We start from the raw sequence: 18,769 nt of genomic DNA on the forward strand, positions 1-18,769 counted from the left end.
CAGCTGAACACTTCTTCGGCACATAAAGGTTGATAAAGGTATAGGACTGGGCTTGCCAGGTCAGTTGGCGTTGCAGATAACGTCCCTCACCATCTCCCTTGATCTTTATATCTTCCCTACTCGGATGGGCCTTGGTTAGGATACCCACGTCTTCAAATTTAGTGCTAGCTGAGGCTCAAAATTGATGTGGATAAGTTCTGTGTTTCATGCAAAAGATATCTTGGTGTATGTAGCAGGTGCATCTCTTGGAGAAAAATCACATCTGGGCTATGGTGCTGGAGAGAGCACCAGTCTTGGTTTCTTTTGTGTAGGGGAGACCAGGCCTTTTACATTGAAAGGGATTATCTTAAAACACATCACAGGTGGTATGAATGAGCACAGCATGTGTTGGTCTAAGAAAGTGTGTCTGTGTATAGTGTCCAACAATGGCCAGCAGGTCCAAACTGTTACCTCTTATCTTTCCCATCATGGCCCTATTACTCACACTCGAACAACTGGGGTTTGGTGGTTTCCTTCTCTTTCCCTATGTGAGGTTAAACGACCCTCCTAATGCAGATCCAGTAGGTGGTCACACTACTTCTCACTCTGATGCGGCGGACTCATATCACCCACCTGCCAGTTTCTTTAGCCGCCACACAAAGTGCAACTGAATCCGAGCCCAGCCCTCCCGTCGTCGCAATCTGGTTTTCTTTTTTGATGGCATTGAGGTCATTGAAATGTACCAGTCTCGGGAAGGGGGGGTGTTGGGGGAGGCAGTCCAGTGGTGTAATGGCTCTCCTTCAAGAAGAAAATTGCTTCCTTCATATTGGCCCAGTATTTTATTAAGTTAGTAATATGTGCATGGTGGGAGTAGTATTACCCATGAACTCTGAATTCACCAGCCCCAAATGAGGCATAATATATTGTGTCAGTTTGTGCACCCAATTACTGTAGGTTTTGCCTCTTAAGCACCATTTCCCCAGTGTTTTCCAGGCATATTGTGGATGTACCGAAAAATCCCTTTTGCTCCCAAATGGAAATTTACTAGGAAAGCAGGCCTTAAAGCCATAAATGACTTTAAGCCCTACTATCTCAGTCTCCAACGCTACATCTAGGCAGGTTAGCTCATTTGATCTGTTCTCCTATCACTGGGGAAGGCACACATGGTTCAACAATGTATTAATAAATAATTAATGGCATACTCCTTGCAAGATAAAGAGCAACGTCAGCCTACACAAAAAGTTGTCAGTGGATGTATTTACGTTGTGTCTTGGATATCTGGTAAAGTCAAAAATAATTTTTTTTAAATACAAGCAATCGTAGTTTTACAGCAGTTTATGATAATTGTTCATTTTCTATAATTTTTTGTATTAAATGTTTTTTTTTGCAGGTTGGTGGCGGCAGATGTAGCGTTTTACACTGGACATGTTCAAGGCTTGAAAAGCCTCAACTACTTGGACCTTAACATGGCTGAGATTTGGGAGCAGAAGAGGTGATGGTCGCATTGAACAAGGGACTTTCGAAGCATTAGGGACAATCATACTTGTTCAGTAGCTCAAAGTTCAAGCCAGGCTGCAAACATGTTTTTTGGGAAAACATTGTGGCAGCAGGACTGTCAGGGAGTTCGGATGTCCTTCAAGAGGCACAAATGATCAGCTGTTTGGACTCAGTGGACCAAATCCAAGAGTACATTTATGGCTGTAGCACAGCCGTAACCGTCTGGAATACACTGTAGCTCTTTGCATTCACATGGAAGACGTATAGATGCCTTGCATCGGAGCTTCATTTCCTGTAAATGAACATGATTCAGCGGTGCGCTGCATTATTTAATGATGGTATAATTTACAAAATTCTGAATTTTAATCTCCGTCGAAAAGATGTGTTCTCTAGCTAAAGAAATATTTTTTTTCACATATCGATGTATGAAAAACTATTGTCTGCATACAACTATTCACACATGTTGGTAAGCAACAGGAGCTGAAAAGCCTGCGACCCAAAAACCTCCCTACGGCGTCTATCAGTAGTTTACAACAGACAGAATGTTACCATTTGTAGGGGTACATTGTGGAGTAATGGGGGTGATAAATGTAGGTCCAGGATGATTAGTCCTCACTGAATTTTCAGGCCAACACCTACTGGGTAAATCAGTTCCATTCACTGTGCGTACGTTTAATTTACGCAGATATGCTGGTATCGATCTGGACCCGCATTGCACCGCTTTGACTAAACATTAATGGAAGCGGCATCATTCTGTACGCATGTGTGTGGTTATGGAATGACTGGGACACAATTTGCTTTATGGAGGGAATAAAGGTCCCTCTAGAGTAATGTCTCTCGCTGACTTCAGAAGGATGGAACACATCACGTTGTTTTTTTATCCTCCCCCCCACCCCCCTCCCCTCCCCATGACTATAATTTAAAGACAACATACAGGGATTGGTTGGAGACCATGATGATGTTAGTTTAGAATGCTGGCATTTGCAATCAGAATTTTTGTAGACTTTTCTTATGGGGATGATTTTGCTCTTGCTACTTGTGGTGGGGCAAAAGTACTTGTTTGCAGTATCTGCTGACCTATGTGGGTATTTTCAATTAAACCGTGTCAGTGTCTTACTTGATCCTAAGTGTTTTTGAAGTTTTGGTTGTGTTTTTAAACACCTGCAAAAAAAAAAAAAAATGGTGGGGGTAACAGAATATTTTTATTTTAAGCTTGTACAATTTTAAAGTTGCATTACTATAGTATATTTAAGAGTGTATGAAGCTGGTGTTAATTTATTGATCACTTTTGTACATATGGAAACTGTACAAACTGGTAGCAGCACTCAGAAATACTAAAAAAGTGCCTGCATTTTTATTGCCTAATGTTGGCAGTGTTCTTGATATCGCCCCCAAAGTAGACTTCTGAGTGCCTAAATTTGTGCTGATTACAGAATGGAATATAATTTGTGCTGCTATGGTTCCTGCAGAGACGTGCCACAAACTATCCAAAAATCTCTTTGACCCAGATACCTTCCCATCCGAAATAAAGAGGCATTAACACACAACATTTCTATTATGTATTCAACTTTGCTTTAATGACAGTATATTACAATGCATGTCATCATATTTTTAAATAAATCACGTGGCCCACAACATCAGTATAATTTGAAAGGATGATTGTCCTAAGGATTTATGCTTTTTAACTGGAATAAAACCTTGCACAGCTTTGTTGTCTATTACGTTGTCATATAAAGTAAGGATTTAAAAACAGTTTCTGTAACATACATGTATGTGGTTCCATCAGTGTTATGGAAGATGGCGGTAGGTGTAAGTGGTGAGGGTATTGCTCACCTCTTAAAGACTTTAAATGTCTAAGTCGAATAACAGAAGATGGGAAATGTTTCAATAATACTTGGCTCAGTAGCACAACTATATTACTGAAGGGAAAAGTGCTCATTTAGGAAAAGAAACTATAAATAAATATTGGCTCCACGATCTATCATGAAATGAGTGCTACAGGGGCGACACAGCTCTTGTGCATACTGGCCAGTCACCCTCAACAAAAGCAGTGCAATAATATAGAATCAGGAACTTTGAAATTTAGGGGCGACCTTGAACTCCAAACCACATTCTCCCAGTGCAAGAGGTAAGAAAGCGATATCTACAGCGATCTCTTGCACGCCACAGAATCAAAAACAGTTTTACTAGAGGCAGCAGCTACCATGACACCAGTACGTACAGTCTTTGATATTTTTTTTTCTTTCAGATAATTCAAAAAACTGTAAAGCAGGGTATTTGCATTATATTATTTCAACTAGTCTATTCTCTCTCCTGAGCAGTTATTGCACTTGTATATTTACGTACAAGATTACACTCTGAATTTACTAATATCTGTTTATAGATATTTGGATATTGCTTTCAAACCTATATTTGCACACAGCTATGCTTATTATTAAGTACATCACAGAACTACTTTAACACAATACTGCAGGGTACACTGAAGTGGTAGGTGGCCGAGCTTCTGTGTGCGTGTTGCATTACTCCTAATAGAGGCCCATATAGTAAGAGCTATTGTAGCAGCTTTCCGCTTCAGTGATCCAAAATCCGAAGATTGCCAGATACAATTTTATTTTCCAGTACTGCTCCTGGGGGAATATCAATTCTGTCCCCATGATTTGCAATGATGATTACAGTACCCTAGAATAACAAAGAAAAGTATTAAGAGACAAATACAACACCATTCTCACCACAAGTTTACTGTTCAATGTTTTTTCTATTCTCTACCGTTTACAAGTTATCGCGGCAGTAATTATGAACTAGCAAAGCAAATAGGTCTCTCCTTTTTTATAATTAGTTTGGAAAGGCTTTTTGCTGATGCTGTCCAGTCTCAGCAAAAAATAAAATTGTGGATGTTGTACAACATTGGAGGAGAGAAAAAGAAAAGTTGTGACGATGCGGCTGCAACTAGTGTGCGCATCATTCTGTAGGAATGTGCATTTCGCCAAGGAACCCATGCCATGACTGCTGCATCAGCACATCTTGATGCCATGCCTTCAACAGGGCTGCTGCTAGCAACTGCTGAAAGAACCCCTTCAGGAGTGAACGGTCACAAAGGGAAGGCGATCATTATTCAGCAGGACTCATGCTTTGTAAGGTCCCTTCGCTCCTGCTGAACCTATAAACAGATTTCTAAAGCATGCCTTACTTTTTTAGTATTGTTAATGAAGTAGCAGCTAAGTAGATCGCGCCACATGCTGGAGCTAATGTTCTTCTTTCCTGAAGACATTTTATACACTACATTTAGAGATGATACATATTTTTTAATGGGTACACACTCTCCACCTGCTCCCTTCAGCCCTTTCTAAATTGTATATAATATATAAAGACCAATTTGCCATAGGATTTGGATTTTTTTTGGTTTGCGAAAAACTTTGGTGCGGTTTGATGAATCTTCAAAAAACTTTCAACAAAAAACGGTTCAGTCAGCTCGGCTCCTTGATGAAAAAAATGGTGGTGGTCCATTAAGCAGGAGCCAAGAAAAGGGAGAACATTTCCCCCCATGCAATTTCCTGTAGAAACTTTGAATAGCACTGCAGCCGAAACAGCTGGAAGGAATTACACCAAATTTGGCAAAAAGCTGGTCCAAAAATGTATGTGTATATATGGCGACAATGTACCTCTGTGGTATTTCGGCAGAGTACCGCATGCTGAAAACAAGCATTATGATTGGCTGGCATGGCACTCTCTCTCTCTGTACTACTGCAAGGTCGAAATAGGTCATATGATTGTCTGGCTGCAACATGCAGAGAAAGTTTCAGTTGCCATTTTATGACTGTCCACCATGTCGCAGAAAACAAAAATAAGGAAGGGGGGTGGCGGTAACCTGACCCTGGGTGTAAAAAAAATAAATATATTTTTTTTATGTCCCTGCGATACTACTGCCTGTGTAATTTTACTATAGTACTGCAAAGGAAAAAAAGCAGGGTCTTGGGGGCACTGGAAGACCATGGGATTGGCCATCAAAGGGGTCTTGGTTCCCGAGGGGTGTTGGGCGCAGGGCCTCTGTGCACAGCCATTGGCCATGCGCAGCGAAGTCTGGGCGTAGTGCCTGGCGCAATGGTGCAGGGTATGGAAATAAAAATATTACTTTACCTCATAAAAAAAATGTTAGATTTCAAACAATACAAAACAAAAAAAAAACGCTGAAATTTACCAGTTATAGTTAACTGAATTAACACTAACTCGCACCTTCACCATGCACTGCTTATTACATCACTCAACTTGTTCTAGGACATCATTGATAACATTTGAAATGACGTAATGGACGTCAACACTGTATAAGACAGGGGCACACTCTAGTTACTTTAGTGTTTTTTGTTGTTGTTTAAAATGTAACATTTTAACCTAACTATACATCAGTGAATTTCTCAGATCTTTTTTAATGCAAAGAACAATATTATAACCATACCCCATCATAATACCACTTTCACCTTTGTTTTTTTTCAGTGAAAATATATATAATCACAGTCACCACTTTGTAGTTATAATTAGGTTAGTTTCCATAGATAAAGGGGATTGTTTTTCTAATAACTTTGGCACAGTTTGATGAAACTTTCCCAACAAAAACGAAAAAGAAGACAAACTTCCATTCACCGCCGCTCCTACCTGGAAAGAATGGGGGTGATCTGTTAAGTGGGGAATGAGAAAAAGGGAGTCCGAAAACACAATTTCCCCCTGCACTTTCCATAGGGATTTTTGAACAGATACAGACAAAACGGCTGAAAGTAATTACACCAAGTTAATCAGAAAGTTAGATCTTTACTCGGATAGTGTGCTTTTTAGGTCTCGCCTGCGTTGCAGCGCATGCGCTGCTTCGCCTTGGCGAGAACTATTGTCATTGCTTTTGTGTCCGGCTTCTGTGGAAGCGGGGTTGGTGTCCGCCCTGTCTGCATTAGGCCCTGCCCACCCGGACTGGAGATTTCGCTCACGCATGGCGTCTCTTCCAGACACGCGTACCAGAGGCTGCTTCTCTATGTTCACTTCCGTTATTGAAAAAAAGGTGAACTCTGCAGTGCACAGTGCTCCAAACGAAAGTGTATATGATCAATTTATTTCCATTTTGATAACTTAAGTTGGAAGAAAGTGTAATAAGTCTAATGATGTGTCTACGTTATGTTTTTTAGCTATCTTTCGAAGGCTTTCCCAGTGTCTTGTGTTTTTCGATGTCGACTTCATTATTTTCTAGTATATATCTACTTTAGTCTTCAATCTCACTTTCTGTACAAGGTTCTTATTGCCTTTCTCACGTCCTACTTCCACTTTTCCCTCCCGCTGCTTCCGCCACCATTGTTTCCATGATTTATTTCATTTTATTCGTTGTGTTTGAATACCAGCGTCTAAGCAATAGAAGATGGCGCTATAGGGCGGGGGTGGAGGAGTACGCTGAGGATCAGTTGAGACAGGGGTAGTGCTGATCAAATAATAGGATTTCAGGGCTGACTGTTAGCAGGACTGATAGGGTAAGTGCCTTTTCAGAGCCATGAAGGGTGTGACCTCGTGCATGAAATGTACAGCCAATTTTGTTGTACAAGCTGGATATGAACGGTTGTCCTTAACTGTCTGGTGCGTCAGTAAGACAGTAACCACTTAATGAGGCCGGGTCAGGCACGGCCATGGAGGGCCTTGTGATCAGGACCAGAAGCCAGTGATGTCATCGGTGTACTGCAGGCCAAGAATGACGTGAGCGGGTCAGTTGAGGATCTTTTGCAAGTTGCCCGATGTTTTCTTCAAGAGACACAAATCTAGTTTGTCTGCCTAATGCTATTCCTCCTTCTGGGTTAGTCTGTTTTCCCCTCCACCAGGTGGTTCCCAGCTTCTTGCTTCTCGCTCATTTCTTCATTTATTCTCCCTTCATATGTGTTGTTGCTACTTTCTCTGTCTCGCCTCTGCCTTTCTCTCCGTGTCACCCTTCTATGCTCCTCCTTTTCATTTCTCCTCCATTCATGCCTCTTGCTTCTTTGACTCCCTTCATGCTTTGTTGCTTCCCCCTCTTTTAGTGCACTTTGGCCTGCATTGCTCTCATAGCCGCTACTGTTTCTCTGTCCATGATGTGCTCTAGTAGCCTGTACAGGCATTGCTTTTCATATTCCTCATGTCTCAATGGCTCTTTTTCCAGTGGTCATGACACTCTGTGCTTGTCACTCTGCCTATCCCAATAACACTTTAGCTATTCCATCCCAGTTGTGTTCTTGACCCTACAACGGCGTGCCGTTCTCACTGTTCCTTTTAACCCCTGCAATCTAGTGCATGCAAAGGTTCTAATTTCCAGGTTTAGGACTCTTTACTTCATGTGATCACCTGAACTCAGTGCTGGGCAGGCAGCCTACACTTGGTCTCCACTTCGTGCCGTGGTTGCATACGGTTGCCCAGCTCTGTACAGACCACGGAGAACATATATTCAGAGATGCACATGCACTCGGCGCCGCCCTACATTTAAGCACTGATTCCGTCCCAGTTCCTTTTCCAATCTTCTCACATACTTCCCCCACCTTCACAGTTTTGCTCTGACTTCCGCCACTCCTTCTCTCACCTCTCTGGTTCTCCACCTGCACCACTCATTCTTCCACCCACTCCAGCTTCACAAGTTCACTTTCTCAACACTAACTTTACCCCTCTCTTCCTTAACCTCACTTTACCCTATAGTTCCTTCTCATGCACATTCCTCAGTGACTTATTCCGCGCAGGGACAATAAATTCCCCATAAAAAAAATATAAACAGTTAACCTCCACTGCTCGCTCTCACTTTCACTCTGGCCATTACCCCTATTTCCCAGTTTCACTCTGCTCCACTTTTATTCCCTGGTTCTCTCCCACCTCCACTCTTCCACCTCCTCGTGGACCCAACTCCTCAATCCTAGCATGCCTCCCCAAAGACAAAATCTGAATTTCACTCCCCCACAGACTATTGAAATTGGATTTAATCATTTTTGCTGTATGAGGGTTAACTTTTTTGTAAGGAACAGTGGTCCCATTCAAGTAGAGTAAAATAACATGCCACAATTAGTACAATGAAAAATTGGGTTTTATGTTTGAAGACAGAGCAGAAATTACTAGTCAATTACAGTAAATAGTAAGGGAGAAAAATATACAACAGTGAGTGAGTTGGTGGCAGGGTAAGGGGAAATCAGCCGATTTCCGGTACCCAGGCAAGTGATTTAAAAGGTGACTTTTTTGTGCACGAAGGTAAGTGTTAACAAAAAGTCAGTAAGGCATTTCATACTCCGACATTTCAATTCGCGATACAATGGAGTTTAGAAATGGTTGTCGACGACGTTTCGATCCCTGTGCGAATGGTGGGATCTCTTCAGGACAGGAGAATGACAAAATTTGCCTGGGGGGTAGCCTAGTAGGGAGGGGGAGAAGAATAAAGGGTTGCAGAATTAGGAGAGAGGGTTAAAATGAAATAAAACAAGGGCGCAAGTAGGGTAGGTTGGAGAAGGGTGGAAGAGAAAAGGAGCGAATAGTGAATCTGAAATAATTGAAACAACCGAGGAGAGAGGTGTACCCCAGAGGTAGTGAATAACAAAAAAATGACAGAAGGGAAAATAAGAAAGAAATTGCAGTGTCAAGAGTGGGGAAGGAATAATAGCCACACAGGGTGGGGAGGTCTGAGGCGCAAAACTGTCTCAAAACGTCCGGTCAGGACGGTAACGTCGATAACAGGGACTCGTTCTGTGATGAGAGATCCGAGGAGGCGGGAAATTAACCCTGCGGGGAAACGGAGGGTAAATTGAGAGGTAGGAAAGATGCGCGAGCGTGAAGGGCATGAGGCAGGGAGTCCTGCAAGGGGTTACCAGTATGCTAGAGGTGAGTCAATTAATTTGTATGAGGGCCCGTCAGATACGGGTGATGGCGAGTTCCCAGAGGGTTAACAGCACTGGAACCCCATCTTGGGCTCAATCCTCTGACTCCCTCTTCAAAATGGCAGGTTAAAACCACATACACGGAAACAGAAGAAGGACCAACACACCTGACACAGATACATAGAAAGAGAGAGAGGACTACGCACTCACTTCATTCTACAATCCGGAATAAATAGGAGCCAACACCCCACTCTGCCTATGGATAGGGACATAGGACTACCTCCCACAGAGTAAAAATACAGGGAAAGAGTTATAGGATCAACCTCTGACGGGAGTCATCATCTTGGAATAATCATCATATCTATTGTGCTTGTTTACCTATTTTAATTTGCTATGTAATCCGTTTTGCTATCTAATCTGCTCCTGATTTTAATTCCTCTCTTGTTTAACCCTACTTCCTTATCTTGCCCCTATTTTTCTACCCCCCACTCTCCCAGCGCCCCCCCCCCTTTTTTTGGTTCCCAATCCTCCTCTCCTCCCCATCTCCTTAACTTCCCTCTCTTCACTCTGTCTCCCACGTCCACCCAACATGCCCCCTCACAGCACTGACCATCACTCCCAGGACCCTACTCTCTCTAAACACGGCTCAAACTCCTGGACCATTCTATACCCCCCAAATCTCTTCAAACATGCAAGGAAAAACTTCAAACAAACTCCTCATCCGTAACCCTGAAACACTCATTGTTGATAACTACCTCAGCCTCACCTCCCCTATTATTACCAACTACATCTTTTACTCCAAACGCCCTTCCAAATGGAAGAGCATCTTCCTTCAACACCTCCCTATCCCGAAATCAACCAAAATAACATATGGATTCAAAATATCCACCGCTCCCTCCCTAGCCTTTCATGGTGATATTGATATCTCCATCTTCAAAACAAGTAACATCCTAATACAAGCCACGGCATCACACCTTTCCATCTTCGAACACCACTTCAGCACTATGTCTCTCCTCCTTAACCACTCAGCGCCTAACACTCCTCCTCCCCAAACGAATAGCGGCCCCTCAGACCTCTTCCTCCTCCCTCCCCCCCGCTCTACCTCTACTCTCAACCAACCAGCAAACACCAGCCTCCAACAATGGACCTCACCATCTCCCTCCCTGGACCCCCCCTACTGCTAACGACTTCCCCCATCCCCAATTACCTACTTCTCTTCCCCCTCTAATCTCCCTCTCTCCCCCTAACCCTTCACTCCTCGGACCCCTCCTTGAATAACGGTAGCCCCCAATCCCGGTCACCTACTTATCATTCCCCTCCCATGACCCCCCCTCACCCTGACCCCCCAACCTCCCTCCCCCCCGACACAACCACTCACGTACTCCACCGTCCTTTCCCTTCAATCACCTAACACAACTCCTCACCCTCCTACCCATCCCGTACACCCTCTGCTCGTCCCCATCCTCCCCCCTCAGGCCCTACCTACTCCACCTCCCAACCCCTCACCCCAACCCCCAATAAACACACATCCCCCTCACACCACTATATCTGTTTCTCACTCGCTTTATGCCCTTTTATCCTCTCTGGCCACATCACCTGAAGGTATGTGCCCCCTGTATAACCTAACCCTTCGACTCACACTTAACAGCTCTGCCACCCCTCACTCCATACCAACTACCCTATCTCCCCCCCTCACACAGCAGGCCACCATTCGCAACTAATCTGGACCACTCCCTATCCCCAGATCATATTCCTCCCTCCTCCTACGCCCCTTCAGTCCTTCCCTGTACCCGGATTGCCCCGAGCCTACACAACATCGAACTCGACCTATCTACTTTGACTACTGAACCCCTCACTCCTACCAGCCACGTCACCCCTCACCCCACACCATCTACCCCATCTCCCCCCTCACACATTAGTCCACCCTCCACAAATAACACAAACCGCGCCCTCCTGGTACCTCCCCTCACCTTAATTGCCCAGATCCTACACAACTTTGAACGTGACCTATCTAATTGAACTACTGAATTTGCCCGTCTCAGAAAAGATTTTTTCTTCCCCAGCACCAGAACCCTCCCTCACCATAAAACCCCCACCCTCCCTCCCTCCCTCAAATATCCCTAACACTACCTTTGGAGATCGCTCCCTCTCTGATGCCGTACTCATTGACCTCTCCGCACCTCAAACCATCTCTCCCCGTCCGACCTCGCCGACCTGTGAAACTCCTACGTTTCTAATGTATCAACCACCAACCCTCCACTCCCCTACGCCCACATCCTTGTTATCATAGGGACAAATAGAACCACCTCCTCACCCGCTTCCCCCAGACCACCGCCCCAACTCACGTCGATCCAGTCTTGCCCACCCTCCATATACAACCCCACACCACTGAAGTGCATGCTTGTAAACTGACTCTCCGCTGTCCTACACGCCACAGAAATCTCGGAAACTATCCTGAGTGAATCCATTGATATTGCATTCCCTACAGAATCCTGGCTAAATGACCACTCAATGAGCATACTTGACCTACTCTTCCCCCCCCCTCCCCCTCCCCCCCCCCCCCGGATACTCTATTCTTAGAAAAGATAGACCTGACAGAGTTGGGGGCGGGCTAGCCATTATCTTTAAAAATGAACTTCGGATATCCCTTGTCACTAACCCAGGCTACTCCTCCTGCGAATACCTGGAAGCTGAACTGTCAACTCAAAACTCCCTCCCAATTCGTCTATACAACATCTATTGTCCCCCAGGATTATCCAACTCAAAAAATCTCTTTCTTGGGGATCTTAACCTCCATTGGAACGATACCAATGACCCCACTATCTCCCTCCTCACTACTCTTCTTGAGATCAATGAACTCAAACAACTATGCCTATCCCCAACACACACTAAAGGATCCATACTTGACGTTATTCTGTCCAACGAAGATCTGACCTCCGTAACCAATATCATCCCCATTGACTGGTCCGACCATCACCTTGTACTGTTCACCATTGCTACCTCAGCAAACCTCCCCCTCTCTAAAATTACCAGACCTAAGAAATTGACCAGAAACCAAAAATGTATCCCCCCCCAGGTGTTCTCCAATCTCAACTTTTTCTCATTCCCCCCTCACAAAATGCGAATGAGCTCACTGAACTCTTTAATACAGTCACTGGTATTCTTGACCAACTGGCCCCGCCGAAACTCAAAAACCAAAGAAACACCCCCTCAAACTCTTGGTTTAATACCGAGATAAATAATGAAAGACGGGTACTCAGACTGTCAGAAAGAACGTGGAGACGCCTTCCCTCACCCTCCCATCTTGCACTTCTCAGACGTGCTAGATCCACGTACAAAAAACACATCCTCAAGGAAAAGGCATCTTTCTTCCGCACCCAACTGGATTGTGCCAAAAACAGACCCAGGGAACACTTCAAAATCATCCGAAACCAAACTTCCCCCGCACCTCCAAATATGACAGCCTTCTTCTCTGATTTTTTCCCCCAAAATTGATCAATCCTTCCTTCCCACACAACTACCCTCCAACTCCCAATGCAATCTTGTCCTCCTCACCTCTAATGCCTACTCCACATCCCCCCTTCCAGCTGACCCTTTCTCTCCTCTGCCCCACTATCCTACCGTTCCCCAGCGACCCTCCTCACCCACCCATTGCCCTACCCCCCCTACCACTCCACAGGCCTCTCACCTACCACATCTCCGGTAACCAACTCCCCTAACTCACAACTAAAGAACAATGCCTCCTTGCTCAACTTCCTCCCCGTCACTGAGCTAGAAGTCCTGAAAATAATTGGCAATCTTAAACCGTACTCCCCTCTAACCTTGTCCCTGCCTTTAAGCACATCATCACCCCATTCTGGACCAAAATCATCAACACCTCTTTCTCCACGGGCTGTGTCCCCACCTCCCTTCAACTTGGACAAATCTCGCCCATAATCAAAAACCCCAATGCTGACCCCAATGACCTAAATAATCTCCGCCGAATCACTAACCTCCCCCTTCTCTCAAAGGTCCTTGAAAAACGTGTCCTACTACAACTAGACAAACACATCGAAAACTTCAACCTACTCGACCCCTTTCAATCAGGCTTCAGGAAAGGCTGCAGCACCGAAACGGCAATGCTCAAGATGGCATCCATCTATCACTTGATAATGGCGAAACTTGCCTTCTTATCCTTCTTGATCTCTCCGCAGCCTTCGATACAGTCAACCATTCAGCCCTACTTAATGTGCTTAGGACCCATTTCGGCCTTAATGGTACAGCCTACAAATGGTTGGTCTCTCACCTACAACACCGAACTCAGCAAATCAAATTTCAAAATTGTTTCGCTAACCCCACTCCAGTCTCCCTTGGAGTCCCCCAATGATCTATTCTCTCTCCCTCCTTCTTTAACCTTTTTATGGAACCCCTCACCCTCATTCTTAAACAAGCAGGCATCAATTACCACCTCTACGCTGATGACACCCAAATCTATTACAAGATTAAAACTCATGCTGACATCTTACACCTGAACAACACCCTTACCAAGATCCAAACCTGCTTCCATTCCAATCATCTCAAACTTAACCCTAATAAAACCGAAATAACCCTCTCCCCGTTCAATCATGGATTTCGGACCTTAATGCACTCAACTGCTCACTCACCCTGTCCAACTCTGTCAAATCTCTTGGCATCTCTATCGACAACACCCTAACCCTTAACTTTCACATCAAAAACTTTGCCAAAGGAGCCCTCTTCACTCTCCGTCACCTCAAGAAAATCAAACCAATCATGATTTTAAACTTGTAGTTGTCACTTGTTCTTTGACGTATTGATTATGGTAACGCCATCCTCAACGGAATCCCCAAGGTCCATCTTGCTCCAATCAAAGCTGTGCTCAACCTTGCTGCCAGGCTCATCATGGACTGCAAACACTTCGATCATATATCCCCGGCTCTCAAATCTCTTAAATGGCTCCCTATCGAAGGAAGATCTGCCTACAAAAACGCCCGCATTACTCAAAGTCCTCCACCAAAACACTCCGCAGTACCTCTCAAAGAAACTCCTCATTGCGGGCACCACTCGACCTCTGAGAAGCACCAACACCCTCCACCTAATCCCACCTCTACATAAAAAGAAAGGCACACAATCTCGCACTTTCTTTGGCAATGCCCCTACTATCTGGAATGCCCTCCCAAAAAAACCTGCGCTGTAATCCCTCCTATTCCAGTTTCAAAAAAGACCTTAAAACCCACCTCCTCAATTATTATTGGGGATCCTAACCTGTGTCCTACACCTGATCTCTTATCACCATACTATATTTGTTCAGTAATATATGTCATTTTTCCTGTACACCATCTACCTAATTACTTGAAATGTATAGCTCCAGCCCCTGTTCATCTATCTTGATTTGCATAATGTTTTTACTTTGTACATTTAACATTTTTGTTTCATTACCTTTTATATGCTTTTATACCTTGTTTGCCTTATACTATCCTTATCTTGTAAAGCGCTCGATACCTCTGGGTCTAGCCAGCGCTATATAAAACTTTCAAAATAAAAAAAAATAAAAATTCCACTGTCGCCTGCATATTTTCCACGTTCCCTCATTCCCACACCTGGGTCTGTGCCTTCTACTTCTACATATTTCTTAACTGTTTCTCTGTCTCCCAGTTCCATTGTCCTCTCTTCCTCCTCCTTCGGTCACCCTCCCATGTCCATTTCCTACAGGGTCTCTCCATCATCTCCCACCTTTCTCTTACCCTCGCCTCTCCCACTCCCTCCAGCTACAGTCTCCTAACAGATTCCACCTTTCTTCTATTTTTTTTGCCCCACCTTCTGCAATCGGCATCATTTCTATTTCTCACCGCTCCACCATCACCCTTCCCCACCTCTCATCTCTAGCGCTTATTCCCTCACCACTATATGCTCCATCCCCCTTCTCTTCCCTATACAATCAGCATCATTTCACTCAATGCTACACACTTCCACAGCACACGATTCAACTCTTCACATTTCCATTCCACACCACATCATTCAACTCAAATCAGTTACACAACACACCACATACATTCAATCCATACCACAGAATGCCACAAAAAACAACACCACATCACATAATTAAACTCCTCTACATACCATTCCAAATAATTACACTCCATAATGCATAATGCCACTCCACATAATTCCAGTGCACGCAATACCACATCTTTACTATCCACACAAAAATCACTGAACACCATACCACATAATTCCACTACACTAATCAACTCCATACCACACAATTCTACCTAATAGAATTCCACAGCTAGGAATACCAATTCAACCCACACAATTCCACACCACACCACCTACATCCACTACACTACAAACCAAAGCACATGGGTAAAAATATTATCATTTACAATGACAATAGCTCTAACTCTCACAAATGCAAGACCTATTGCATTGCAAATGCTTGTTGTCAGTTGATGTGAATCTGGAATTATTCGTTTGAGAAATTAAGGTCCATAAAATAGATATTTGGTCAGGACTTGTCCATATATGCTCTGTTTGGCCAATTTAAAAAGGGCTAGACAATCCTTAATAATTAGTTACGTCTGAAAAAAAAAAAAACAAGCATTGGCATAGCCAATAGGTCTCGCCTTTGGAACCTTATAAGTGTTTAGCCATGCAACAGTTGCATAACTAAATACTTATAAGGTCCCAAAAGCGAGACCTATTGGCTATGCCAAGCGGCCGTGAAAGTGATCGCTATCAAACATTAAAGCGGCCGTGCAGCCGCGAAAGTGAAAATAATCGCGGTCAAGTGCGGCGCGCGCGCGCACGCATATGCACTGTAGCTCTAGGCTGGCCTGGTAGCACTTTTTGGAGCCCTCTCAAAAAGTCTCGCCAGACCAGTGCATGCGCTGGGTCAGGCGAGACCTAAAAAACACCACCCTTTGGGGGGGGGGAGGGGGGTGTCCCTCGGATTGGCTGGCAACAACATGCTGAGGCAGCCATTTCAGGTCTCTGGAACAAGACCCCCATTGAAATGCTTTTGTGAACACTAAAACCCTCTTGATTTTTCTCTTTGGTCGATGAGCGGTGAGAGCGGAATAAACTTTAATTTCGTATCGCAATAACAATGGATAAGACTACTGAAGAAGTTAAAGCGTTTTATAATAGACTCCGAAACAAGCCAATCCAGATGAGTCATAAAAGCAGATTATAAAAAGATATCACAATAATTAATTTTAATTCGGTGAATTACTACAGTCGGGTCCTGCAGATCGGCTAAATATAACACAAACTGCTCCAAACGTAGGCAAAGGAATATGCTACTTACCAGTATGCATCTGTTCTTGGCATGTAGAGCTGCAGATCTATACACTGTGCATAGCTCGCCATCTGGTGTTGGGCCCGGATGTTTGCAGTTTGTTTTTCCTCTTGGAATGTCTTTGGAAGTCACAAGTTCGGTGACTCCTCCCTTGGTTCGTATTGCGCATGGGCTTCGGCTCCATCCTCAGATTGTTTTTCGCCAGCAGGGAAAGATGGAGCGTAGTGGTAACAGTAAAGAAACCCATGTGTGTTGTATCTAAATAAGAGAGACTGGAACGGATACAGGTAGCCGGGGAGGCGGGTGGGCGTGTATAGATCTGCAGCTCTACATGCCAAGAACAGATGCATACTGGTAAGTAGCATATTCCGTTCGAGGCATACGAGCTGCAGATTATACACTGTGCATAGATTATATAGCAGTACCCAATCCTAGCGGCGACCACTGGTATCCGTTGCAGTAGTTTGGAACAGTGTTTGGAGTACAGCCTGGCCCACAGTAGCTTGTTGCTTGGTTTGCACATCTACACAGTAATGTTTTGTGAAAGTGTGCAGTGTTGACCATGTGGCTGCTTTGCATATGTCATCTAGTGGTATGTTTCCTAGAAAAGCCATAGAAGCCCCTATCTTCCTTGTAGAGTGGGCTTTAGGGGGAACCGATAGCGTTCGTTTTGCTTTGTGGTAGCAAATCTGTATGCATTTTACAATCCACCTAGCTATCCCTGATTTAGAAATAGGGTTGCCTTTTGTGGTGGAGAGAAGGAGACAAATAGCGGTTTGGTTTTCCTGAAAGGTTGTGTGCGTTGGATGTAGTAAAGTAAAGCCCTTTTTACATCCAGTGTGTGTAACGCTCTTTCCGCAACAGTTTGAGGCTGTGAGAAAAAGACTGGTAATTCTACCGACTGGTTTAAATGGAATGGAGAAATGACTTTGGGTAGAAACTTTGGGTTGGTGCGGAGTACAACCTTGTTCTGATGCATTTGGAGAAAAGGTTCCTGTATAGTGAGTGCTTGTATTTCACTAACCCTTCTGAGGGAAGCGATGGCCACTAGAAAAGCTGTTTTCCATGTGAGAAATTGGAGCTCACATTTATGTAATGGTTCGAAAGGGGGTCCCATTAACCGTGTGAGACCTATATTCAAATTCCAGACCGGTGAGGGTGGAATTACTCTTTTGAGGCCTTCCATGAAGGCCTTGATGGCAGGCACTCTGAAGAGTGATAGGTGCTGCCTGTTCTGTAAGTAAGCAGCAATGGCAGCGAGGTGTAACCTAATGGAAGTATATGCTAGGTTACACCTTTGTAGGTGGAGTAAATAACATATGATGTGCTGTATGGACACATTTAAAGGATTGATTGTGTTGTTGTGGCAGTAAACAACAAATCTTTTCCACTTTGCAGCACAGCATGCCCTAGTAGTAGGGCGTCTAGCTTCCCTGATAATGTTCATGCAATCAGGGGGAAGTTTAAGGTATCCAAATTCTAGGACCTCAGGAGCCAGATCGCAAGGTTGAGCTGAGCTGGGTCCGGGTGCCTGATCTCTCCATGGTTCTGGGTTAGGAGGCATGGTGAGAGGTGTAGCTTTTGGTGTGGTACTACGGAGAGTTCCAGCAATGTGGTGTACCACGGTTGTCTGGCCCATGTTGGAGCTACTAGGATCAGTGTTGGGGAATGCTGTTGTAGGTTTCGCACCACTAATAGAATTAGAGGGAGAGGTGGAAAAGCGTATGTAAATTTGTTTGACCAGTTCATCCATATCGCATTGCCTTTGGACAATGGGTGTGGATATCTGGCGGCGAAGCTTGGGCATTTTTTGTTTTCGTGGGTGGCGAATAGGTCTATGTGTGGATGCCCCCACTTCTGAAAGAACGGGTGAAGAACTTGTGGGTGAAGTTCCCACTCGTGGATCTGCTGCGTCTGTCTGCTGAGCAGATCTGCCACAGTGTTTTGGACTCCTGGGACGTGTTGGGCCAGGAGAAAGATTTTTTGTGGAATTGCCCATCTCCACATGCTCTGTGCTAGCTGAGAGAGCTGTGGAGAGTGTGTGCCCCCCTGCTTTTGAATGTAGTACATGGCAGTCATGTTGTCTGTGCGAATGAGGACTGCCTTGCCTGAAATCTGCGTCTGGAAGGATTTTAGGGCGAGGAAGATTGCT

General features: G+C 44.5%; 2 protein-coding genes across 9 annotated transcripts in view; one reads left to right on the plus strand and one right to left on the minus strand.

The window, feature by feature from the left end:
* The window catches only part of VPS54 (VPS54 subunit of GARP complex), a 541,872-nt gene extending 538,687 nt beyond the window's left edge, over positions 1-3,185 (plus strand). For all 5 annotated transcript variants that reach the window (XM_085612543.1, XM_085612546.1, XM_085612547.1 and 2 more), the window contains one exon: positions 1,370-3,185. In XM_085612543.1, the coding sequence (XP_085468669.1) occupies positions 1,370-1,475 (106 nt within the window). In that variant the 3' untranslated portion in view covers positions 1,476-3,185. The remainder of the gene's footprint in view (positions 1-1,369) is intronic.
* UGP2 (UDP-glucose pyrophosphorylase 2) overlaps positions 3,026-18,769 on the minus strand; it is a 496,883-nt gene continuing 481,139 nt past the window's right edge. For all 4 annotated transcript variants that reach the window (XM_085612548.1, XM_085612551.1, XM_085612550.1 and 1 more), the window contains exon 10: positions 3,026-4,155. In XM_085612548.1, the coding sequence (XP_085468674.1) occupies positions 4,048-4,155 (108 nt within the window). In that variant the 3' untranslated portion in view covers positions 3,026-4,047. The remainder of the gene's footprint in view (positions 4,156-18,769) is intronic.

Source organism: Triturus cristatus, chromosome 6 (genome assembly GCF_964204655.1).
Source record: "Triturus cristatus chromosome 6, aTriCri1.1, whole genome shotgun sequence".
In the NCBI taxonomy this organism is placed as follows: Eukaryota; Metazoa; Chordata; class Amphibia; order Caudata; family Salamandridae; genus Triturus; species Triturus cristatus.